The sequence below is a fragment of the Zootermopsis nevadensis genome, unplaced genomic scaffold (assembly GCF_977971745.1).
Source record: "Zootermopsis nevadensis isolate Lab colony 2312 unplaced genomic scaffold, Znev_1.0 Znev_ptg000020l, whole genome shotgun sequence".
NCBI classification, from domain to species: domain Eukaryota; kingdom Metazoa; phylum Arthropoda; class Insecta; order Blattodea; family Termopsidae; genus Zootermopsis; species Zootermopsis nevadensis.
In genome coordinates, this window is record NW_028259152.1 from 17,901,946 (window position 1) to 17,929,262 (window position 27,317).

A 27,317-nucleotide genomic window follows, 5' to 3' on the forward strand; every position below is an offset into this window, starting at 1 on the left:
AGGAAATTGAACAGCACGAGATTGGAAAGCCTCCAATGCCATAAACTCCATACCAAATTTAATGAAAATCTGTTATCTTGTTTCCGAGTCGTTACATGTGCATGGACAGATGGATGGTCAAAGCAGACTTAATAGGCACTCCACAGGGATGTGAATGTGCCTGATTACATAATTCTCCATGCCTCATAAATAGTTCCAGCATGCATTATTGACATTTTCAGACTAACGCGATAAATTACAAGATGGACTGTATATCCACTTATTGAACTAGCAGCCTATCTTAATTGGAGAAAACACATTCCTACCACTAGGCACAAAATAGGAAGTTACAGTAACATTGCTAGATAGGTTTGTAGAGAAGAGTGGTGACATATTTTTTCCTATATCGATGTGTGGCACTCAGCACCATCACTCCATCTTTTATTGATAATGCATAAAGATGATTCAGCATGACGTGGTTTGGTTCAGGTAGCAATGTAGGTTCACACTGAAAATAAACATTAAAATGTGTTCAGTGTACATCTAGAATGAATACTCTCAGGCCACTTTTTCTGAAAGCAACCAGAATGTTAAACTTTTCAAACAAGCATCTGCATATTTGAAAATTTACATTTTCAAGACACTGCAGCAATATTACACATAACATGGAAACTATTTCTTGAAGGTGGCTGTCTGTCTTGGGACAGACTGAGAAATCAATCACATTCTGTTTATAGACAAGGCCACTTTCCACATTTCTGATGCAGTGAATGATCACTGTTGCAGAGTTTGTGGATCCAAAAACCTGCAAGATGTCACTGAACTCATCTATGATGGTACAAAAATGGAAGTGTGGTGTGGACTTGCATGACAGTCATTGGTCCATTTGTCTTTGCAGAGAACACAATTAGCACTGGCATTTACTTGGACATTCTGGAAATTTTATGTTGCCTCAAACCCAAGACACCAGACACCTCATTTGCCAGCATGGTACCATGGCATTTCATCTATATGGATAGTGATGTGCCCATTTTCCAAGTCAACAGATAGTGAGAGGTTGGCCAATTCCATGGCCCCTTAAAAATCCTGACTTCATCATGTGGGGTTATATACAGAACACTGTGTATACCATACGAGCCGGGATAGCTCAGTCAGTAGAGTGACTAGCTACGGGCTGGACGACTGGGGTTTGATCCCCAATGGGGATTTTTCCTCTAGCCTCGGCGTCGAGACCAGCTCTGGGGCCCACCCAGCCTCTTATCAATTGGGTACCGGGGTCCTTTCCTGGGAGTAAAACGTGGCCGAGGTCAAGAAAGAGTAGGAGCTATACCTCCACTTCCCCCAAGCGCTTGCATAGGCGTGTAACGGGACATTAAAAAAGAATACCAAAGGAATTGGTGGTTTGCTGGAACTGCAGCAGAGAATTAGAGTAGCAAGACATGCATCAAAGGCCAGGGTGTGAACCGAGAACAAATATTGTCTTGACATTTGCAGTACCTATTCCAAATCTCAGCTAATATACAAGGTGTCCCAATTTAAGATTTATTATCACTGTCCTCAGTCTCTCCAGCTGAATGCTGGGATAGTACCTTCAAGGAGGTCATGACCATCACCTTTCAGATCCTTGCCTAATCATCATTCATGATCATTTACTGATCTCATTTTATGCTACTTAACCCAAGTGAACCAAACATATTTTTATCTGACTGAATATCATATTAAAGTGTATTTCTTGTATTACTCTACTCTGAAACCATTTACAGCATTTGCGTATGAGTATGAAAATACTCTGCCCTGCCTATGTTTCACTATACACATTTTTATGCTTATCAATTCTAAAGCATAATAAAACTAAGGTGGTTCATTTAGTACTCACTGATAAAGGAGTGTCCTTATTCAATATGACCTGCAGAAGATGTGGGGGGAGGATGGGTGGTCCAGAAACCTTCTCCCAAGGCTTGTTTGCTGGGATTTCTTGAGAATATTCTCCTGTAAGACAGTAAAAAGGCAAACCATAATCAAACCTGTAATGTTTAAGAGACTGCACTAGCAGATATAAAATATCTTCTCTTAGCAACAAGCTTGGTGGAATTTTTGAAAAATGTTTGGTACAAAACAAGTTACATTCTGATCTGTAAATGACAACTTCAATAACACTTTCAACAGAGGCAATGGAATAGATTAAAAATGCACCACAGTTAATTAATCTACATAGTGTATGAATTTTATATCCTCTCAGACCGTTCTCTGATACAATATAATTTTTTATTCTGCACACAAAAACATACAGCAAATAAAATACAATTCACATTTGAAATTATTCCATTGCAAGGACCATCCGAGTTAAAATCCTGACTCGTGTCCCACATTTTAACAGCTTGTAAAATGCCTCATATACTTAATTTGATTTCTCTGGCCAAACAGCGCCAGACAATCAAAAGTGGAGTAGAAGATTATTAATCTGTTTCCGTAACAACATTCTTTATTCCATTTAAGGCTGCTGTACCATTTGCATACAAGTATTTTCTGCAGGGTGGATTCATATTACTCAGAACTGGTACAGTGTTAGGTTCTTTTCAACACAACAATGAACATTCAGGTTTCATACAAGGCGTGGAGCTTCTCGACTGGCCGAGTATCAGCCAGTCAAGAATTCTACTTCATGGAGCTAGTTAGGCTCAGAAGTTAAACTTTTAGTTCAGTAAATAAATCGTTTTACTCACGTTGCTGACTACCACCCATGCTTTCACTGTCCATTGCAAGAGCTTGAAATACTTCAAAGTCAGACTTCTTGACACAAACCAAGTTGTTCTTAGAACCCATTCCATTGTCAATGATGCGCTGGAAAGAACATTATAAATGTGATGAAGGAAGTGTTTAACAAAGAAAAATATTAATCTTTCTCATCTGGTTTTATGCACATACCACTCCTGGGTCGTGTTTCCATTCACCATCAACATAAAATTTGTACTGGTGTTCCCCTTCTGGCAGATCTATGATAGTTACAAAATCACCATGACTGCAAAAAAGAATAATAATTAAAAATGTCATGATCAAAAAGCATCATCACAATCATCAGAAACGAAAGGGCGTGTGACGAGCCACGTCAAAATAAAACATTTTGATGCAGCTTGTCACCTGAGAGGATTTTATTGACATTTCTTTGTTCCTATATCCCTCTTCAAGTAAATCAAAACAAAAAAGCAGTGGAAGGTGTACTCTTTGGAGTACACTGACATCCCAAAGATGTTCATACTACATCATGGGCATTGATATCAGTAGGGCAACCAAGGGAATAACAAATTCCATAATCATATCAAAAGTAATCATTGCACTAATGCGATCTTGAGTCACTTGCTAAATAACAACAATAAAGTATCAATAATAGATATGATAATAATACGAATAAGAACGAGTATAAATAACAATAATAATTACAATAACAACATAAATAGCAATAACTACTACTACTCTATGGCACTACAGCCCTTTTGTATGGCCTAGGCCTCCTTTTAGGTTTCTGCACAATTTTTTTTTCCAGGATGGGGCCGTAAACCCCATGCCCAAAACCCCAATCTCGAGAACTGGGCCTCCAAATTTCTATCCCCCCTAGAGACAGGGTGGCCCAGCTATACCCCCTGGGTAACTCAGGTACCTTGGGGAATAACAATAAAAATAACAATGATGTCCAGTCCCATGGCTGTTGAAAAATACAATAAATAGATACACAGACTAAAGATGACCGTCCTCTGGGATGCTGCACTGTGTAGTCCGGGAGAAGTTTACTGGTGTTTCAGAGGTTCATGCTGCGTCCAGCAACAGGACAACGAGTGTTTGCATGGATGACAGACACAGCAAGCACCTATAAAATGTTGGTAAACATCTACCAGACTACATGGTACAACATTCCAGAAGACAGTCATCTTCAAACTGGTTGCCATGACAACCTGAAATCTCACAAGGCCCTTAAGGTGTTCTTTGCTCATCCTGGAGCATGAATAACACCTAAAAACCATTATATTCCTAAATACAGAACAGGCGTGTTTTCTCTTGTATAGTGCTCCATATCTTACAAAAAGGGGAGCAGGGATGGAGGTCCATGTTAACATCCTCTGCACAGTACCACACTCCAACGTATAATTTCTCCATTGTACACAGAGTATGGACAGTGTGAACATGTGTAACAACAGAGTGAACACATGTAACACTGAAGCAAACAACAATGCGTGGAATGTTTTTTGTCTGGCGGATACCTGTTTTTTCCATTCCACTGCATAAACCAGGTCATGATGTGCTAAGCCAAAATCACTAAAATGGAGTGCAGATACAAAGTAAACTGACACAGATTATTTCATTATATTATATGATATTGCTTTCTTCACTATTTTAATATTTCTACTTCAAGTTTCCTCAGAGAATAAAAGCCACACATATTCTAATCCAAGGAACACAACAGTCAATCCTACAATGATTACACCACCAAACGCTGCATAATATGCAATCCACACAATTTATCTTTTTTAAAAAATGAGAACCAACATTTCATTTCTCCACACGCCAATTTAAGCTCTGTAAGCATGCCTAATAAGTTCCAGATAGATTCTGAGCCAACCTGCTTACTTATATTCCATCATGTAGAAGAATTTACTTCAACTGAAAATTATTAAATACTGAAAAAAATATGTAACTAGGTGAAACAACTATATAGTTAATATTTGAATTGGTATTGTGTATTGTTATTATGACATCAGTTTATAATGTAAATGATAGCAGCATAATATAATGTTATTGTCATCGGAAAGAAACAAAAACGTGGCAACTCCTTCACCAGCTAAATACTTCATGGAATCTTAAATCCTACACACACTGGTATATTTTAATCTACTCAAATAGCATAAGTGTTCTGTACAGATGATGGGAGGAAATACAATAAAGTTCATATACAATTGTTAAAATCACAAGACTACCATATTCATTTTGTAACCATATTTTTTGCACATCGACTCATAACATTAGCTTAAAATATGTATGGTGCTCTAAAATTTCTGGTACAATGAAGAAAATTTCCCAGAATCACATGGTGTAATAAAACTTTTGTTAAGAATACACACAAATTATAAAGTCAAAAACATTCATTCACATTGAAATGTTTCAACTTTTCACCTTCAGCTTTGTAAGCATCACACATTGTTTTACCCACAGGGAATAAAACTTAATTTCTCATAAAGCATTTCAAACTTCTTTTGACAATTCACTATGATCACACTTTTCTCTTCAAATTTAAACAATGAAAAATTGTTACCTTTTAACCATTGGAAGAGTCTTCCAGTTAGAGAATGTGCCACTGATAAAAACTTGCTTTCCACCACCTTCCCATTTGAAAACTGTGGGTAGGACTTTGTCACTGACTTTGGTACCCTCAGAGACAGTAGCAGAACGCTGGCGTGTAGTTCCTGTGTAGTCTTCTGATAGCTGTTCCTTGGCATAATAAGGTTCTTCCTCCTCATGAGATGATTGGAAAACTAATTTTGTATTTGGTTTCTTATCAAAGACAAAAGCTTGTCCATCCTTTCCTGGAGAAGATGGTGCTAATGTATCTCCTGATTTGTGTCTGTCACGTGTATTACTGCCAGCATTCCCCATTTTATTCAGACAGACTTAATGCTGTATTTAGCAATGGAAATATTTAATGGTTATCACAATATAACCAATTTACTCACATAGTGAGGGATTTTGTAAACATATAATGCTGTCTTTACATGAAAAATGCACTAAAACGTCACCATTTAAAGTCGACCAGACTAATAAACTGGCGTTTATACAAGTTTTATAACATAAATGACAATTTACTTACAAACGACTTCATAGCGTACTTACATTCCCACACACAACTCTTTACACTTGTTCTTCTGATTATAACAAATAGTTCCGATTGAACAATTTCATGCATAGATGGCAGAAGCTAATGATCTGTGTGTACTACTATCTAATATTAACAATCTGAACTTTTACGGACGTCGTAAATGAACTTTCGTCATTCATTGGTGACAATATTGATTTATAATATTGCAGATATGCAATTTCATGCATAATAGTTAAGACTGTTTTGCCATCTATCTGTCATCGGAGTGTAATACAGAGATTTCGATTGTGGTAACGAACACTCTGACGTTAATAAGGCTAACGTCAAGTCTACCACTAAAATATCCCCCCACTTTATTGAAAAACCAACATACGTGCCGGGTTGGAGATAAAGCCAGCTTAATCAGTTTTTAAACTCTAGCACAATAGGGGTACTTCATCTTCTGTGAAAATGTTCGTGAATTGGTTCAAACAGATTTGCTAACATGGATAGCAATGTAGGTTATGTCACCAAAAAATAACAGTATTTTATCTGGGTATCCGAGGTAAGAGATTTCAAAAAAGCAAAGTACTGTGTCCTTGACAATGATATCCAACCTTCACACCATCAAGGATGATATATACGTGCGCGAACACGCACAGGTGCACACACACACAGGGTGATTAAAATTTTACAAATTTTATTAATGAGTTGTACACCCAAAAAACAATTATATGTTAAAGCATGAGTGCAAAATAGTTAGTTTATAAGTTACATCCCATCTTACATGCTGCAATTTGACAGACAAAGCACTTGGTGAGCATAAGTAGTAGCTGCACACACATTAAAGGGCTGTACATCAAATTGCCTATCACATAGCGGTGTCATTATTTTTAAAACTTCCTACTATACAGAGCATTAGATGCGCAATAAATGGTGCTAGTGACTGTCTCCCCCCCCCCAACTTCTGGACTTACAGTCTAGCACCATCTGGTATAATATTGATGCTCTGTTTGCATACTACATGTCAGTAATTTCCATCCAAAATTATTATTTTAAATTCATAAAATAAGATACATGAAATAAATGAATTACTGAATCATTCTTGCGGAGCTCGTTTTTAGTTTATTTTGTCCATCCATCTATCTGTACACATACAACTGAAGAATGGTCGAATGGATTTTAAACATCTGGCATGGAGGTTATCTCCAAATTTGTACCGTATAATTTCCTGCAATCAGTAATACCAACATGATGGATACTTAGTCTTGTGAGGTGGAAGGGTGATCCTCTTCAATGGTGCCATTAAACACGATCGTCTGTGATGACATGATGTTATCTCCCATGGTGGCATCATCATCTGTATACAAAACTCAAGAATGGCTAGATGGTTTCTTTAATCCTTTAAAGACCAGTGGTGACTTTTGTAGTCGCCCTCGGTGGACTAGTGGTTAGCATGCTCACCACTGGGCCCAAGGTTTGTGGGTTCAAACCCAGCCAAGAACAATGGATTTTTAAGGGTGATAAAAATCTGTAGCACAACTTTCTTCGGAGGGGAAGTAAAGCTGGCCATCCCTATTTAAAACATAGTGTTGATTGCAATTTAGAATTATAAGGATAATGACATTACCATCAATTATGCAGCATTCTTGAATATGCATCATTTTATTTATGTATTGAACATTTCAGGGAATAATCTTGGGAACAAAGTATTAAATTGTAGGAACTAAACACATGTGAAAGAATATGAAGACGACAATTGGAAAGATTACATTTTTGCACGTGTAAGATGATGAAACTCATGGTTTGTTTTGCAGGCTAATTTTAATCAAGCTGACATCTGAAAAATTAGGCATATTATATACTTTCAAGTTTCTTGACCTCAAACATGGGGTAAAGGGCGGGGTTAAGTGTTGGTGAAAAGAGATGTTCCTACAAAGAACAGTATCCTGCTGGAAGACAGCAAAATATTGCCAAATATGCACCCAATTTATGGAGTGAACTCACACATCAATCAGTGCTGTTTTTTGATATATTCTTGGTGAAGAAGGGAAACTGAAATATGTAAAAATGTGAAATTGATGAAGGATACAAAACTTGAAAACCCTAAGGAAGCATTCATTATTTGGACAGGGCAAGTGAATGTGGAAAATGGAGCAGCAGCTAGTTAAGTTATTATGGAATAAGCGAAAGTACTTGGACAGCAGATGAGTGTGACAAATTTTATACAAAATATTTGTATATATTTTAATCCCAAAAATGAGATTATAGTAAAGATGAATATTGTATATGGGGGTAGTGTTACAAAATTGTTAAGTACAGATTATTGAGGAAAGACTGGAACTACAGTACTTCACACAATTTGTCGCTTTAATACACCAATGAAAATACACTCGGACATAAAAGAACTACTGCCATCCTTGCTTTGACACCAATATCAGTGGTGAAGAAAGAGTTGTACTATAATGGGGTTAGACAGTGAATGACCTCTGCAAATATATGAAATTATTAAATAACATAAAAAATAAACAATTATGTTCAGCAGATGTAGGAAATGGATCATCTGTCATGTATGAATATGATACTTTTATGGTTTTAATGCCATTTCTACATGAAGTTCTAAACACAGATTTAGAAGTGTATAGAAGTTGATGGTTGACTTAATGAAATACGTATCCACTCACACAAGTTCCAGCACTGTAAATCTCAACAGAACAATTATATGAAACTTCCATATGGAAGAAAAGCTGACTGCATGTATATTCAGATCACAGAAAAATTTGATACCTGTAAATGGAAAAGAAAGGAGATTCTGTGTGAGATTTGAGGTTTTCACAGCAGTTACGATGATGACAGTGATGTTTGACTTGGCTTTGTTATTGTGTACACTTGCAGATCCCAATGTTGGCAACTACCTACAAATTTACATGGCATTAAATCCCAGAACAACAGTATCAGAGAAAATTGTAATATTACTAAGTAAATGCTACGGCTAATGTGTGGGACTGCGCTGTATTTAATCATACATACCCAACATTCCTCATGGTTCTTGACTAGCCCCCCCCCCCCAAAAAAAAAAAATATAAAAAAATAGTAAGACATCTAGCTTGCGTTGTGGAGGTACCTGGCTTCAGCTCTAGCTGCTTTTTGTTTTTCAGTGTTTTCTCAGTCCCTAAGGCAAATGCCTGAGTAAAACTTCGAACACATGTCACAACTGTGTTCTCCTGCATACCCATGAATTTATTACTCACAGTTAATGTGCCATAACACATCCAATTCTATTAATACAATTTTAATATTTATTGAGAGACATATGGAAATTAAAAATGCCTAAGAAGGGGTTACATGTCTATTTAAAGCAAGTACAGAGCCATGTTATCATATGGAACAGAAAGCAAAGTACAGAGATTTCTGATAATGTTGTGACACAATGTTATATTCTTCAGGACTTCATTAACCCACCAAGCGTCTTATATTAATTACATGGAAATTGGATCTATTTCATTCTTCAGATGATCAGTTCAGTATTAAAACTAGTTATTTCAAAGGGCCCAACAGAATAGGGTTTTGTCTTCTCACTGATCACCTGAAGAGTGAAATAGATCCATTTTCCAGAACTTCATGGTTTTGATCTGCAGAAAACTCTGTGTTTGGTTTTCAATGTTGGCAAAACTGAAACCTTGGCTTCCTTCCGCTTTGTGTTTTGGTCGTGAAAGGTCGCTGCAATTTCTATATCAAATTTAAAGTTAATTAATAAAGTGAAAGTCCACTGTATTGGGACATACTCCCATTCAAGGAACATAATGCACAAAGTCCAGAAGAATAATTATACACAAAAGTGAGAGAACAAGAAATGGTGAAATTAGAGAGGCTTAAAATATAAACACTTGAGAAGGAAATTAACAAGTAACATGTTTTAAGAGTGAAAAAATGAGAATCCAAAGAAGGTTCTGAACATGAAAGTGAAAGGAAATGCCCAAGAAAAAGAGAGAGCTTAAGATGGGAACAACAGTTTATGAAAGATGTCACAGAGAAGGAAGGAAGATGGAAGAAACAGATGCGGAGAAGCTGTGGGAAGATAGAGCATCATAGACAGGCTTTGTTGTTAGATGACCCACCTAAAGTCTTAGGAAAAAAGAAGACATGACATTTTTTGCTACGTGACTTCATAATCAAACAATCACAATTAATAACTATCAAAAGTGGATGGATATTTTTAAATGAAAATGTGTTCAAAACTGAAATATACTTAACTTGCACCAATTTAAACCCTTAGCAAAAACACATGAGATTTTGTTTTTATGGCACAGTGAATAATTAATTTACCAGCAAAGTGAGGAGTCAATACTAGTTTTCTACAAATATTTTCTAGCACACTGAATGGACCAGACAAGTTTCATGCTGTTTTTGTGACAGTAATTGCATGTTAGACAAATCACACATCACCAACCCAGAACTCCACTTCAGTATTGGTAAACTGTGTAGCGAGGGTTGTAATTTGAGTTGTTATACCATTTTGTATTGGAAGTAAATTCCAATGTTTTGGAGCAACCTACTGTCTCCACATTCAGATTAGCAATTTCTACACTTTTATGCTTTTTTTCAAATACAACACAGTATTACAAGCCAGAAGACTCTATATTATGCCAAGAAAAACTCAAACCTTTATAAACCTATTTTTCTTCCAGTGAAAATGATCTATTTCTGTGATAACCAAGTATATGATGATATATGTGTGTTCATCTATGCGCAATCCATCAATCAGACTACATCATTACACCTGTCCACCTCGCCTGAGCCCTCACTGTCTGCATCAGCACAAACACAACTTCTGCCTCCAATACCATTTGGCAAACAGAGATGTCCTTCATCACAAGCCCCACTTTGAAACTGACAGGCATTTGATACTGAAAGATAAAGAAAAAAGAATGTGTTGAAATCCAGATTATGCTGTTAAATCAGGCTTCTAATAATTAAATGCAAGTAAGCGAACACCTGGTGGTCTAGATATAAGTGACAACCTTACATGCTGATGGTCTCAAGTTCAATCCCAGCTGGATTCAGTGCAGATTTTCCCCACGTGCCCTCTCCTTTCCTCACACATTCTGTGTCTGTGGAGACTGTGAGGCCCTCCACGATGGCTCTGATCCCATTTTAAACTGTAGATCTCCTTTGCCAGCCAAATAATCATCACCATCATCTTCTCAACCTTATTCTTTTATTCTTGCTTTACTTAATGCCACTTTAAAAGTGTTTAGATTATATAGTATTGATCTCTGATCGCCATACTTTTCTGGTCTTGGAGTAAAGGGAGTTATGTACCATGGAATAACAAGATTATGAATTGGAACAAATGTGGAAAGAGGCAGTAATGATCTAATTTCATCTAAAGTACAGCAGTACTCTGCCATCTGCCTCGAAGGGAGCAAGGCAAGAAATTAAAAACCTTAGGACAGCTGATCTCTGTGATGAGATTTGAGCATAGGACCTTACAAGCACAAAATGGGAGTATTAACCAACAGACCATGATGTTTTTGGTAAAATCAGCTTCTGAATTTACAGTTCCAGTAGAACAATTCTTACTTGAAATGGAACTAAAATTTAAATCCACCATTATAAAATGTACCTACAGAACTACTAAGAAGCCATTGTGGATCTTGGAGTTCCAAAGAACATAATTAAAGAATATGTCCTGAAGCTTAAAAAATGTATACAAAACAAAAACTGTCTACAGAAATATTTGTTATATACTTACACTGGGGACAGTACTCAGGAACAGATACAATTCCATACATCCTGCCACTGCCCCCAAGAGGAACCGTGATGGGTTTATTTACCTGCCCAGAGGGTTTCTGCGCACTCTCTATCTTATGCCTGTAAATTAAAGGACAAGTGCACGATATGTTTAAAAGAAATATTTTATAAAGTGAAAGTTTTACTATAAAACTTGTATGTCTCTGTATTTTTGTGCTTGAAATTGTGTTTATTTTACACACAATTGGATTGTTAATGGTTGACATAACAGCATTTAATTAAAATGTTGACCAACTCTTCCTTGCCATAAATTCTATGATTTATGCAATAATTTAAACTTCCAATTTAAATACATAGTAATGTTGTAATTTTTATTGTTTTAATTGATATACAGACCAACAGTCATATTTAAACAAAGAATGGAGAATATTACGCTCAAATGATCCATCTTTCAGCAAAGTGGACTTCATGAGTCAGTTATGGGAAGCTCCATTATCTTTACCGCTATTTATTGCTTCATTTATTTTTCAGTTTGTTCATTAACTTGTATTAATTGGCTGTAGATCATTTCTAAATAATTGCAAGCAGCAATGACTACAAGCCTCTTTTATCTGAAGGCATGTTTGAGTGGCAGCTGACAGCATGTTTTCCTGATGTCGCTCGGACTACATGTTGATTGTGAATTTGGGACCAGGCTCAGTAATATGATAAGCTCTCAAGTGAAAGTTTATGAATAGGTAGAGGAGATATTTAAATACATAAACTCACATGTTATAAATGATACTAAATGGCTAGCAACCTTCTGTTTACTTTTAGTGTTAGCTAAGGTACTATAAAATACCAATTACAGAACACCAAATAAACATACAGTTTTATCATTTTGTACAAAAAAACCTGCATCGTTAGTTGAACAATTCACACAATGATAAAGGGTGTAACAGATTTTCAGATGGGTTACTTTAGTTAAAATAAAATTTTACAGAATAAAAGGAACCATTTATATTTTTTTTATTATTGCTGAAGAACTTACGTGTCCCAGTCTGTCCAGTAGTAATTGTGAGGGGAGATCGCAAGTCCAAATGGATAACTGCAGTTTGCGACGACTGTCCTCCTAACTGCAGTGCTGATTCCCACACATTCTGTAATATGGCATGCACCAAACTGATTAACTTATCATGCATTAACAGTGAAAAGAAAACAGCTACCCTGTAACCCTGGTTTGCTCCAGGCCTGAATTATGCCTCAAACATAGCAAGAAAGTTTATATCCCATGGAAAGTTATAGATTTCAAGTCACAGCCAAATGATGAGATTTCTGTTTAAATAATGAAATTAAGTCACCTAATAAGAATGAAATATTCAAGATAGTGAGGTGGTATGCCAAAGCGAAGCAAATTATACTGTAGCTCTCATGGATGCAACTCACAAATCAGAAATTTAATCTTAGTATTTGCCTCACAAGAATCAGTCATGATCTTTCATCATCCAAAATGTTTTCTTCATACTAGGAACAATCTTGAAATCAGAGTTGGTCTACCATCCTCTTAAGTACAGACTCAGTGCAATCAGCTGACATGGGTGAACATTTTTAATATTATCCTAAAATCAACATGAATGATATAACAAAATTCAAGAAGCTACTAGCATTGACTGTAGAGCAAACGTTTACAGTTCAAATTTTCTAATTAATTATGACACACAAGACAAGAACTTTATAACCAGAACACTAAGCCACATAGTGCCTGGTTGTATAGCTTGTACTATCAGGTATTTTTCTCAGCTGGCATAAATGATCAACACATGTAACCTCAAGTGTGCTGTAACCAGGGCACACACTAAAGAAGAAGGGCAGGAATACACAGCCATACAGTATCCTAGCAACCAATGTCATTGTTGAAAAATCCACAAACCTTGCTTCAGATATCCTCATGATCAAACATCCCATAACCTCACTATCTATTACAGTCACTAGTAAGGAAACCAAAAATTCATCAACAATAATCATCATGATCAATATCACTGTCGGCACACCAGCAAGCCAGTAACTGATCTGAGGACGGGAGCCAGCTCACAAAGGACTGCTATAAACTCCATGCAGCAAAGTCCTTCATTCATCTAGTCAAGAAAGTAACCATCTTTTATGGAACCCAAAGGTCTATTACCATGTTCAAAAGAGCATGTCCCTGTCCTGAGTCACATGAATGCAGTTTACACCATTGCAACCTATTTTTTAAAATAAAGTTCAATATAACTCTCCTATCGCCACACAGATCTCCAAACTGGTCTCTTCCTTTCATGTTTTGTGATCGAATCTATCCGATGTTACCTAAATGTCCTACCCATTTTATCCTCCTTGATTTAAATGTCTGTAATTTATTTTACTTTATACATTGACAACACCAATGTTCAAAGCTAACATGAGGCTTTTGACATATATATATATACTATTTAATCAGGGTAATGCAGTTCCTTACCAATAGATTTTGTTCCAGCATCAGCCCAACACAGTTCATCTCGGTCATAGTCGATGCTCAGTGAATTTGGAAGCTTTACTGCAGTTCCCTTCAGGAAGACAGATCGACCGGTGCCATCCGCATTTGCCCACTCTAACTTTGGTGATTCACGATTCCAGTCTGACCAGAACACTTTTCTGCATCGTTTAAACAAAAACTTTAATTAAAAAATTATTTTGATAATTTAAGTAATAAAAGTTTTACTGAAATGACACAACCATAAGAAAATGTAGTCATCTTCTAAGTACATGCCTTCTGACTTCTACACATATTCCAATATCTCTTCTATATGTGGAAGTATTAGTTAGAAAACATGACCTTAGACATTTGTTAATGATGCCAGTGATATCACAACTGTCTTTTATCAGTGACCTCTGAATGTGCTAGATGTGTGGTGTCTGGCTGAATAAATATATAATTACAAGGATATGCCCACATGGTTGCATGATCAGGGCATCTGACAATTCGTCAATGTTATTTCAGAATGTGTCATATTCATGTAACATTCCCATTATTTTTGTTCAGTTTTAATGAAAAATGGAATGTGTTAACAAATTTTAGTAGTTCCTCATTATCAAATTTCATGAAAGTCCATTCAGCATTCCTGAAGTTGTTGTATGTGACATGGATGGATTTACAGGCATGATGGAGGTTAACAGGAACAATTTATGCAAGTTCATTGCAAACAAACCTCAGAACCCACCGTTACATTCTTCATAATTACTGCTCCATCCGCTTAAATAATTTCATGGTTTGCTTTATATTTTCAACCACTAAGCTCAGGTTTTCTACAAAAATTGCTATGTTCTTTCATAGCTAAAAATGAGTCATGTTACCTGTAATGCTTTGCATAGGGATTGTTTTCCAGGTGACAGACGTTAAGAATTACACATTTAATTATGATGGTGTAATTTTAATATGCAAGCTTACCCTCTTGCTGGGTGAACTGCCACTCCACGAGGATTCACTAGTCCCTCAGAAATGATCACCTTCCTCAGTTTGTTATCAAGATTTGCCACTTCAAGAGTGTCCTTTGTTGAATCTGTCCAGTATATGTTTCTTGACACCCAATCGATGCTGATTCCCTCTGGTGAACCAATATCTGGCAAATTAAAAGGAGCAGGTGAGAATTCTACATGCTAATGAGATCTGTGTGCATGTAAAAGTGACTGAGAAATATCATCAAGGGTAAAGGATGTGTTCTTATAGAAAAGCAGAATATGGAAACAAATACGAGGGAAAAAAGAATCATTCTTTGAAAGGAAACTGGGAGAAAGAGAATATAATGGATTATGAATGAGGGATGAAAGGAGGGGAATAATGCGGTTGAAAGTCAGTGTGGAGGCTGAAGAGATCTGGGAGGAGTATGGAAGCAGCGCTGTGCCCAGTTTGCAGAAACAAGGAAGAACCATGGCATATTCTGGAATGTGAAGAAATTGAGGGGAAAAGTTACAGATGAACAGAAGATGACAGCTTAGTGCAGGAATAGTGAAAATTGGCAGTAAACTGGGTTAATTAATAAATACAAGAAAAATAGGAAAGGACTCTTAAAAACAAGCTTAGAAAGTGCATTTCATTTTTTTTTTGCAGTGTGTATTTAGAAGTATTCAATTTGCCTTGTTTGATAGTTCCCATTTTGGACACCAGATCACAGCACCTCATTGTCTACACAACCAGCCCATAATGCATTCTCGCTACTCACTTTGTTTAAAGAACACACAATATCCAACAGAAACTATACAATATTAGGGTGCAGGGGGTCTTAACCGACATTTAAATAAATGTAGATAATAAGCATGGAAAAGCTGACACAAAGGAGGAAAGATACACAACAGAAAAGCAAAAAGGGAAAACTAGTTTAAGTTGATATGAAATGCAAATTGAATCACTCTAGGGTAGACAATAAGAATATAAAAATTGATCATTGAGCTGACACAATGTGTAAATAGAAACATACTAGTAGATGGACTAAGGGCACAAAATACTGGAATGGATTTGTAGAGAGTGATCAGACATGATGTACAAACAGATATAATGCAGAAGGTGAAGGTATAAGACCAGTGAGTCAAGTCCCAGCTTCTGTTGTTTACATACATCAGACCCAATATATTAATTAATTAATTTATTCATACATTAATTCATTCATTTATCCATTCACTTTACTTCTTTATTTGACTAAAGAAAAGCAACATTACATTATTTTAAGGGGCAGATAACTCCAGAAATGTGAGCAAAACATTGCTTTCAAATATAGTACACTCCATTGAGGCTTAAGAAACTTAATTCTTCAACATTGGGACAGAAAGAAAACATGCTTTCTAGTTCCAAGGCTTGCAATGACAATTTTCAGCTTTTAGGTTGGAAGACAGTTATAAATCTGTTGGAAATGTGGTACGAACTTCAAACCAACTATAAGATGAACAGGCCTAAATATAATGTTTGCTTCATACCTGAAATGAGGAAGTCCTGTACATCTGTTCCATCATATTTTGAGCTCTTGATAGTTTGGCCAGTAATGTCACTCCAGTAGACTCGACCTCCTAGACAGTCTACATCTATTCCTACAAGCACACAGGACAGATATTAAAGAATTATAAATCATTGTGAACATTCCTCATATAATTGGAAAATAATACATTTATACTGAACTATGTTATACTAATCTCAAAACAGAAATTATAAAACATGTATCATATTATCACTCAACAGTCTTATCTTTCTCAAGGAATAAAAGCAGTACATTAAATTCCTGATTATCCAGGCTAATAAAGGAGAGAAGATGCACGAGTAACCAAACAACATGGATAATCCATTATAAATTTACATTATTTGTATATGGCATTAGCAACTCAGGATTTACAGGAACAGAAAATTACAATAGAAAATTAGGCTTTATGAGTTCTGCCAAAAAATCTTTGCTTTATAATGTCTCTCACTTTTAATAAAGTTTTATGTACATTACATTGGTGTTATATTTGCATATATAATATCTGAGTCTAATGGATGGAACACACTCACAGTACTTAAATGTGTCTGTAAAGATGTGTAATAATAATGCTTTTTAATTCCTTTCAAAAAAATTTGTAACAGAGAATCAAGAGTAATTATTTAGTGGGGAAGGGGGGGGGAAGCTATTGGTATTTACCAAACATTGCAAAAAGTTTATTGAGATCAAACAATGTGCAAAGAGCTGGTATCTGTGTAACTTATGAGTATTATTAAAGATGGAACTTTCACCTCTATTCAAATGCCAAAAACTTAAAACTAATTATATATAAATAAAACTGTACTAAGTCTCTGCTGTCCTTACACAAAATATTTCAGTGTCCTGGGAAAGTAGTTTCTATTATTTTTTTATGAAATTACAGAACTGAGCTTACAACATACCTATTGCCATTTGAAAATACTGAATTGTTATTGGTTGACCTGGATTACTTGATGATGGGTTGTATGGAATTCGCAGTGTTGCCATTCCTTGATTCAGAAGTAGAAAATTTCCTGCATATTTTGGTATTGCTGAAATCAAGTAAGGAAAAATTAAATAAGTCTTAATGTGAGTGCCATATACCAGAAATATCTAAAAGTGAATATAATTATGAAAAAACTTCTTGCATGTTTCAAGGAGACAGCCCTTATACTTGTCTTGTTCTAAAAAAGCTAGTATTGTCCCATAAGAAAATATTCATTTTCATTCTCACTGGTGGATTAATATTTACATGGATTAGACCATATGGGACTGAACCTGAAAGTCATCAATTTTGAGAAATGTATTCTTCTTTTTCAGCAATATCTGATCCATAGTCTGACATCTATACAGCAGACAATTTTTATATAACATTAATTGAAATAGCAACTTGTATCAATTTTTAATGTTTATCCTCAGTAAATGTACAGATGAAAAATGTATATATTATCAAATATACAAAGTGAACAAAAATGATCTGAGTAGTTTCAAGAATGTATTTCAAGAAATTAAACAGCATACGGACAGATCAAATCAGACCTGAAAGCATGTAAAACTATGTTATCCACACACATCTGTTCTTTATTTCAAGTCAAGATCATATAAATCATCATTATATAATTCATAAGAAATTTAAGGAGGAAACGGGTCTTAGGGAGCACAGTTACGTGGCAACATACATATTGAAATATGTTCCTCAACTGATTCACGTGACCTATTTTTTCGAAGCACTATCTTGACAGTTAATGCTTCTAATGACGTACTCAATTCTTGGTGATTATAATGACACTATTGTGGCATACTTAAAGACTGGGAACTTACCTTTACATACAATTCCATTTCCAGTGAAACCTTTGTTACACTGACATTCATAATAACCTGCAGCTGTGGGGACACAACTAGAATCAGAGCCACATAAATTTGAATCTTGCTGACACGATACATCAGGTGTGCACTGCACTCCACTTCCATGATAACCCTAAAAAAATACAACACAACAAATATTACTACTTAGAAAAATAACAACTTATAAAATAACATTCGAGGGTCCATGTGTTCCATCCATCTTGTTTATTACATAATATATATGAGTGATCACTGTGATATCCTATCCTATCTAAACTTGATACAGGTTAGGTCTCCAAACATCCTAAATTATAACAAACTGTGTTACGTGCTGTCAATAATGCAGGCAATATGTCACCATGCAAGAAGTTCTCACCTTCTTACACCTGCACCGGTATCCTGTTGCACCTTGATCATAAACACAGTCTGCAGCAATGTGGCAATTGTTAATAACATTACAACCAATAGGATCTGCGGCACAAGTCTTTCCATCTCCTGAGAAACCAGCATTGCACCTACAATGATGCTCCTCAGTTGCAGGATCAAGCAAACACTGAGCGTTGGAGTCACAGTCGTTAACAACATTGCAGCCTGAATCTGTACACAGTCAGGAAGAGTCATATATAAGATTCTTAAATCAGTGCTAGATCAGCAAGTGTATGATATTTATAAAAGATACTCCTCAAGCTTACTTCTGTCCATTATCTAGTTTGATAAGTAAACGACAAGGGAATAGACAATTTTCTGCAAAATTCTTCAATATAAAATGTAAAAGAAAAATTGGTTTATCCGTCTTAGGTTGTTTGTGTGCACAGAAAGAAGGGTGGACAGAGCAATTTTAATAGACACTCCTCCGCAATGCCACAAACACACTTAAAGAAAGTGTTCACACTCTCATATAAAGTTGTCTTTAAAATTGTTCAATATAAATAAAAATTTAAATGGCTTGACAAGTTTCCACAAAATTTTCCAATATCAAATGTAATCAAAATCAGTTTATCCATTTTTAAGCTGTCTCACAAGTATGGATAGATGGAGTGATTTTAATAGTCATTCTCCGAGGTTATGAATGTATGTAATAGCTGCAAAGAAGGTATTCTGAGTGTTCGAATTAATAAATTTGGATTGCCAAAATATTTTATGTTTTCCTTCTGGTTTGTAAATGATTATTACATAGTCCTGTTAGTATTAAGCCCATATCTTGAGTAACGTTTATCTAAGATTAACATTCTTCATTATCATTGTCAGAACCGTACTATACACAGAATATGGCAAGAAAGGAATACTGTTATGAAATAATATATTCATGCATTTAAATATGTGTGTGTGGAAGATGAAGTTATTGTCAAGAAAGAAACTAAATATGAACAATAATACATGGAAAGTTTTTGAGTTCATATGCAAGTTCTGATGTCTTAGCATCCGTCACTTAGAAAGGACTATTATACTACTTTCTCTGCATTTAAACTATATACGTCTACAGAGGAAGCATGAAATAAAAAACAAACAAATGTAACTTGTTAAGTAGTACACACCTACATATGTTTCCTTACAGACCTTTTAATGTCACACAAACAGGACCTTCTCTGCTGAAGCCAGGGTTACAGACACATTCATACTGTTCATGGCTGGCACTCCAGACACACCGTGCATCGTTGCCACAGTCCTCAGGGGAAGAACATTCATCTGTCATAGCCAGAAGAAAGTATTAGTTGTGAAAACAATATAAGTTTGCTGCAACTGAAGAGATGAGTCACAACCAACTTAACACTTATGTGTAATATGTATTGTACTATTATGACTTATTTCACATTCTATTGTCATCTGATTAACTTATGGATCCATGGAATGGAATGTAAGTATGTTTGTTCTGTTGTACCACACAATATAAATTGAGAATGATGGACGCAGAACCTAAGTGAGGTTATATGGCACAGACATACATCAAATATTCATATTTACTAATGACTGACAATATCAATTGAAAATAGTATGATTTACACAAAATTATTTTCTTAAACCAGATATTTGTAGAATATGTTGAAAAAAAAGCAATTTATTTGGTGAAGTATTGTACGTATATTCAGATGAACACAAATAAGGGAATCCCTAGACTTAAAAGTCTGTTATTCCACTCCAAGACACAAGCCATTATTAAAGCATGTAATATGCAAATGGGATATCAGTACCTGTTAGTGTGCAGAGAATTCCATCACCCTGGTAGCCTGGGTTGCATATACATATCGCTTTTCCTCTTGCTTCATTGTATGTGCAAGTAGCATGAATATCACAAATGTCAACTTGCAAACAGGACATATCTGCACAACAGCATCAACAATAATGACAATTGAATAGTTTAACATCTTTGAAAATTTATCCTAAGTCTAAAATACAACTGTGAGGACATTACACATTAATTATAATGATAATGACGACAATAACAACAATACTATACTAGACTATGTGACAGGAAAACAGCAGAGGAAAGTGAAAATATAATTATTTTGTAACTACAAACAAGAAAATCAACACTGAACGACACATTCTATAAAGAACTTACAATAATCACTTTCCACCGTGTGCTGCCATCTGATCAGATATCCAACAACACTTACAAATTAATAAATACATAACTGTGATGAGAAATAGAAGGGATCAAATGTAAGCTGAAACTTTACTTATGTCATGTATGAGATTTTCAGCACCGAAAAATATAAGAGAAGTACTGACATACTCTTGTACTGCAGCATTGAGTAATGTTAATTATATAATTTTGTTTAATATTCTGTCACTTGTCACACGGCAGTATCGCCAGTGTCTATTACATCGCTGTAGCAAGTCATTATCATCGCTTCAGAGTGACGTGTTTCAATTGCCGCACAATCACCATCGGGTTCATTTCTACACTAGTGACCAAGTCAATGCACATCACAACACAGATATATTGTGATATATTCAATTTTAAGATAAATAACCACCACGGCAGTAAAGAGCATGGCTACTGGTAGGGCCTCCCTTGTTAGTCAGGCCGAAGGTGAGGTGTCAGACTAAGAAAGATACCCTGGTCCTCCAGGTTGGGGGTTGAGGCGTTGGGCTAGCTCCTCGGCACTCGTAAAAAAAAATTGCTAAACGGAGGACATCAACAGACGTTTTGAACTGATATTATAATAATATTCAGGTGATATGAGTTAGCAATTAAACAATTAAATGCACTTTAATGTATCTGTTAATATGCTGGGCATGAGCATACATGGTCATAGGATCAAATTTTACTTAAGTTAGAGTCCTTATTGGTTGAAGCTGCATATATGTTACAGATCGTTTTTATTGTGAATATTATCATTATTTTACTTTTGGGAAGAACTTATTAACTACAGATTTTGTATATGCTGATTTTGTCAGATATATTCCCACAGTTTTGTAATGTCACCATGTTTGTAAATGTTTACTTACAAAATAAATATGCCATATATAATTTGTAGGAACGTGTAATGTATCTTCACACAAAATTTCATATTCTACTTTAATGTTTCATTAGTTATTACCACAAAGGTAAATAAAAATTTTGCATGACTGCCATGTAGTTATTTTACATATTCAAAAATAAATTGCCTAAGTAAAAGTTGCACACTATTCAGAGATCTGTTACCATAACCATTTAATTTTTAAGTGGTGTCAGTGTCCCTCCCACCTCTTATTATTGACTGCAGTAAATTAAAATGCACCAAACTGGAGTGGCCTCAAATGGCATTCTGTTCATACCAAACTTTCTGAATATCTGTCAGTGTATTCCAAAAGAGGATGGTCTAAAGAGTCTATTTCTCTTTTCATAAATAAGAGCAGGCTATAAGCTTACCAATTTCTGCACACTCATATCCATCACCTTCATACCCCGCAGTACACTGGCACTGATACTGCCCTCGTGGTGGGATGAACACACACTGTGCATGTGGATGACATGTATTTACAATGTTGCATGATACTGGAACAGTAATTATATGAGTACACTCTAACAGACTCTAAAATACTAGCCTGGTCTTGGACTGTAGCTGGATGCAGAATATAAATTGTAAATACTGCCTAGTGACCATTTTGTTTAATATTCTGAGGGTATCAACAATTGACATGACAGTAAAATCTTTAAATTATAGTAAACTACCAATTATCTGTGTGCAGAATATCTGCTTACCAACAAAAACCCTTGCATATGAAACAGCAAAGTGTAGTCCCAGACATAAATCAACTACAGAACGCTTTACATTCATGTGTTGTGGAAATGCATCCAGAAAACAAAAAATGGAACTTGTATTGACTGAAAAAGCCAGACACCAAAACTATTGCTGATGAATATCATCGTGGAAGAAAATTACAGTATTGGATGTAATATACAGCATATCTTATGCATGGTCTTCTGTGAATCCAGTAATTTGAGTCCAATCTTTAAAGAACTGTCTTTCATATCTAGAACATGATGAAATGGAAGATTTTGTAATGAAGAAATCAGCAAGTCTAAAATTCTTGACACAATGTTTGCTATGAGAAATCTTCAAAGCACTGACAAAGACAGCAATGCATGTGAACTGGGCTTCCCGTGCATTAGAAACACAGACATTGTCATACTGCTGTAAAAAGGAGGGGGAGAAGAGTGTGGGGAGGATCTTTAGAGGGAAATATGAAATTAAATCAGAGTAATAAGAGCTTGTAAACAGGATTACTAAGAAAGCCCAGACTGAACACATGGCACATTCAATTTGTAGACAAAGCAGTGAAATGTTGCTACATTAGATAACGAACTAATTCCATGAAGCAGAATCCTACTGCGAAGCTGAGAGTCGTTCTTGTCGTCAATAAATTTACTTCTTATTATGGAACCCAAAGGCCGATTACATGTTCTCAAGATCCCACCACCAGTCCCTATCCTGAGATAAATAAATCCAACCTACACCCTCTTAACCTATTTTCGTAAGATCCATTTATACTATCCTCCCATCTACATCTAGGTCTTAATAGTGGCTTTCAAACCAACATTTTTTACACACCCTAATCATCCTTGGTAAAGAGTACAAATTACGAAGCTCCACATTACGCAACATTCTCCAGCCGCTTGTTACTTCATCCCTCTTAGTTTTAAAAATTCTCCTCAAGGCCCTGTTCATAAAACACCCTCAATCTGTGCTCCACCCTTAATATGAGACAGCAATTTTCATACCCATACAAAACAAAGGGCAAAATTACAGTTTTAAATAAACTTAACATAAATTATACTGCGATTACTTTGTGGATCTCCATCTGTGGTTTCTTCAGGTAGTTGTTCCTCCTTCAGCACACATGTTTTGTCCTCAAGTTCATGTCCAGGAGGACACCAGCAGAGTCCAAGTAAGCATGCGGGAATTGGCGAACTGCTCTCATTGTTTATTGATGCATCGTAGCAGTTGTAGCCGTCACCAGTGTAACCAGGCACACACACACAAACATGGCTTTCAGCCTCATCGCTGAAAGTGCAGGCCGCATATGGAGAACAATCGCTGGCCGTATCACATGTTTCTGTAAACAGAGGAATGAGACTCGTGTTATTTTAAGAAGTGCCATCATCTTGTTATTTCATCCAAGCTCTGCATAATTTGATGCAATCTTGAAAGCACAGCCCACCAAATAGTCTTACTGAAAACACAAGAGTGAGAAGAATGCATATTATTGGGACAGGTAAGGAGGTTCAACAGAAAATCCATGCAATGGATGCATTTTTAAAAATATAATTTTTATTATGAGATGCCAGCTTAAAAAACATTATTTACTGAAACTGTTTACTTCCTCTCTAGTATGTTCATTTAACCAGACCGAGTCTGTAAACATTACAGTACACCATAAGTTTAAAAGCACTTCGAAAAGGCTAACATCAAGAAGAATGAATGTATTACCTTCTTGAAAGTCCATTATTTCAAACTTCCACATGTGAAGAGATCTATATACTCATTTACATGTTAACAGGGCTGCGTTGCATGCTGGCCAGTAGATTACTGTTTATGCAGCTATCAGTCAATTATTTCCTGAGATATTTCAGATAGTGTTTGTGGCAGTTTCTCTGGGGAACAACGTGTTACGTAAACGTGAAGACTAAGTCTAAAGGTACCAACCTCGAGCAGCAAGTGGGGTGCAGTGAAATCCATTTCCTGAATATTCTGGAAGGCACTGGCACTGAAGGTCCCCTGGATACCTCTCAATGCACTCAGCATGAGGGTGACAGCCCAGGTCTTCACAACTCAGCAGCTCTGTGAAGGAAGCGGTTCATATCTGCAGGCTACCAGTCACTGATACAAGAAGTACTGATCCTGAATTTTTGTGACAGTTCAAATATCCCAAACTTCCCCGTTAAGGGCAATGTTGAAGTTAATCATGTGAATAAACTGTGTGTTGACAACTGATATCAAATGGCATGTGATCTCTTCATATACTTCACAATTATTTCTTAAATGCGAAAGTTTAAAAACAGTGAATGAGAGGACAACAGATTGGAAAGGCATACTCTTTGGAGTACACTGACATTCCAGAGGTGCGCTGTAGGGGTAAGAGGGGGCAGCTGCTTGGAGCTTGCTACAAGGTGCTGGGAGGACTCCTGTTTTATGTGCTCGTAAGCTTTTTCGCCCACTACAATATTATGCATTCATTTGCTGTACAATGTTCTGTATTTACAAAGCTAACAAAATGTGATTCAAACTTCACATATATGGCATATGGATTATATTGTTCTGATATGAATCAAAATTAAATTTACCTGCCAATTTTCAGCGTGAAAACCAAACACCAAATTTAACTGAAACCTGTTTAGATTTAAAGTTTAAACATGAGAGCAGACAAACAAACTTCCAATTACAAATTAATTTAATGCACATTGTTCAAAGAAGGCTTAAAGTTTTACATTCACAGCTGTTAAATTGGAATAATATTTGCACTTATTACAACAGCTGTTCAAGATGTTTCAGAGGGAAAGACAACTTCTGTATTCATACATAAAATGCAAACATTACTGGTGTACTTACGTTCACATTGACTTCCATCTCCAGTATACCCTGCTTTGCACTGGCATGCAAAGCTCCCCGGTTCATTGACACAGATGGCATTACTGTCACAGGTGTGAGTCCCAGTACTGCACTCATTGATGTCCACACAAACAGCTGACTCCTCACCCTCATTATCTCCATAGAGATACTGGTAACTGCAAAGAAACACAGCCTCGTTATCAGTCCCACCTCCTTTTTCAATGTAGATAGCAGTCTTCTGGGTTGCAGCAATATGCAGTCTGGTAGAAGTTTACCAGTGTTTCAAAGGTCCTTGGTGCCTCCATCATCAGGGTGATACTTCACTCATTGCCCTGATGACGGAGGCAGCAAGGACCTCTGAAATGCAGGTAAACTCCTACTTGATCTGGAATTCATCTTTTTTATTCCAAAATTAAGTCGCATGTAATTACTAATATCGTAACAACTCACCCAGGGTTACAAACACATTTGAAACTGTCTCCCTCTATAAGGCATGAACTGTGCTCACCACACTTTGACCTCCCACTTCTACATGGATCTTCATCTATAACGAAAAAACAAAGATGCTAATACTTGAGGTTGATAGACACCATACATAAGGAGTAAAATCAGATCAATGGTGAACATAATCCAATGGAATATGAAGTCCATTAAATAAAATCCAAAGAAGAGATGTGAATACTCAACAGATTCAGTTCTTGAATTGTCACCTGAAGGCACATTTACTTTGTGTGTGGGTACTCAAGCAGGACACCAATATCTTAATGAAATAAAAAAAATGTGGATTTTATGAAAGGGGTGATGATATCAGTTCTTTAAGTGTCTTTAGATATTTCTGTTTGATTATGATATTTTGTGGGACAATATATGAAGCCTTAGAAGCATATCAGATGCACAAGGCACTGTTAAAGTCAGATCTCAGCTTCTCACTGTGGCCAGTGTAAAGATGGCGCTCTTCTAGGTTGCTGCGCTACGTAGCCTGATGTGCTTGTTGCCTCCACCATCAGGATGGTGATGGAGGCAGCAAGGACCTCTGAAACATCAGCAAACTACTACCAGACTACAAGACACAACTGACAAGACAGTTACCTTTGAGGCCCTTTTTATTTGAACGTACACATTTTGAATAATAACAAGGTGTAACACGACAAATGTGTCAATTTGGTTAGTAACAAAAACATTTCACACACACATATATGTCCCTTTTGGTCCTTAAAGATTGATACGGTACTATGTTGCACCTTACCTCCAAGAGAAGTGACCTTGTTTGTCATGGCATAACGTATGATCTTCTCACGAGCTTCATAGCTGATAAAATTCCTGGCGACTTTTAGGCGATAGGTTGAAACATTTTTTGGAGAATATAAGCACTCATTGTAGCGAATCACTTGTTCTACATTGAACGGGTTGTCTATGGGTGATCCATCCAATTGGAACTTCAATGATGACTGTGAAAGAATGAGGCCTGGAAGTGAAAGGTTTTTTCAACACTCAAAATCTTAGTTCTTATCATTATTCTTATTATTCTTATTATTATTAGTTCCAGATGTTGCAGAACTCTAAATTACAAAAACAACTTAACTTTGTCACCTTGAGAGTAATTAACTTAATAAGTTTCATATTGAATTTCAATAACATATTGTCGTACAGCACTAAATCAAAGCCTTAATTTTTCCAGTATCTACTGTATACAGAAAAGTAATAAATAGTTCATGTTTAAATGCAGTAAGTATTCATGTCCACCAATAATTTAATTCATGAATGGTATTAGCCAAGTCAGAATATTATTAAATTGTATTTTGAATGAGATTGTGAAGAAGGGAAGTGGGGAGAAATTATTATAGTCAATTTTACTTTGCTTTTTGACATATATAAAATTATTTA

At 36.0% G+C, this 27,317-nt stretch overlaps 2 protein-coding genes across 2 annotated transcripts in view; both read right to left on the minus strand.

Moving 5' to 3' along the window:
- Positions 1-36: 36 nt before the first annotated feature.
- Positions 37-6,150, minus strand: alc (5'-AMP-activated protein kinase subunit beta-1). Its single transcript, XM_022073454.2, has 6 exons — positions 5,857-6,150; positions 5,282-5,643; positions 2,905-2,998; positions 2,703-2,820; positions 1,856-1,968; positions 37-487 (listed from the first exon to the last, which is right to left on the minus strand). Exons 2-6 carry the CDS (start codon positions 5,620-5,622, stop codon positions 341-343), a joined length of 813 nt encoding a protein of 270 aa, XP_021929146.1. The 5' UTR covers positions 5,623-5,643; positions 5,857-6,150; the 3' UTR covers positions 37-340.
- Positions 6,151-8,173: 2,023 nt separating this feature from the next.
- Ndg (Nidogen) overlaps positions 8,174-27,317 on the minus strand; it is a 31,052-nt gene continuing 11,908 nt past the window's right edge. The window contains exons 9-25 of the mRNA XM_022073428.2: positions 26,680-26,898; positions 25,884-25,977; positions 25,434-25,609; positions 24,531-24,665; positions 23,671-23,940; positions 22,253-22,378; positions 20,586-20,714; positions 19,954-20,082; positions 18,773-18,993; positions 18,373-18,529; positions 17,475-17,603; positions 16,538-16,648; positions 15,018-15,189; positions 14,049-14,224; positions 12,606-12,714; positions 11,577-11,695; positions 8,174-10,728 (exon numbers count right to left, since the gene is read on the minus strand). Coding sequence (XP_021929120.1) covers positions 10,583-10,728; positions 11,577-11,695; positions 12,606-12,714; positions 14,049-14,224; positions 15,018-15,189; positions 16,538-16,648; positions 17,475-17,603; positions 18,373-18,529; positions 18,773-18,993; positions 19,954-20,082; positions 20,586-20,714; positions 22,253-22,378; positions 23,671-23,940; positions 24,531-24,665; positions 25,434-25,609; positions 25,884-25,977; positions 26,680-26,898 — 2,618 coding nt within the window. The 3' untranslated portion in view covers positions 8,174-10,582. The remainder of the gene's footprint in view (positions 10,729-11,576; positions 11,696-12,605; positions 12,715-14,048; positions 14,225-15,017; positions 15,190-16,537; positions 16,649-17,474; positions 17,604-18,372; positions 18,530-18,772; positions 18,994-19,953; positions 20,083-20,585; positions 20,715-22,252; positions 22,379-23,670; positions 23,941-24,530; positions 24,666-25,433; positions 25,610-25,883; positions 25,978-26,679; positions 26,899-27,317) is intronic.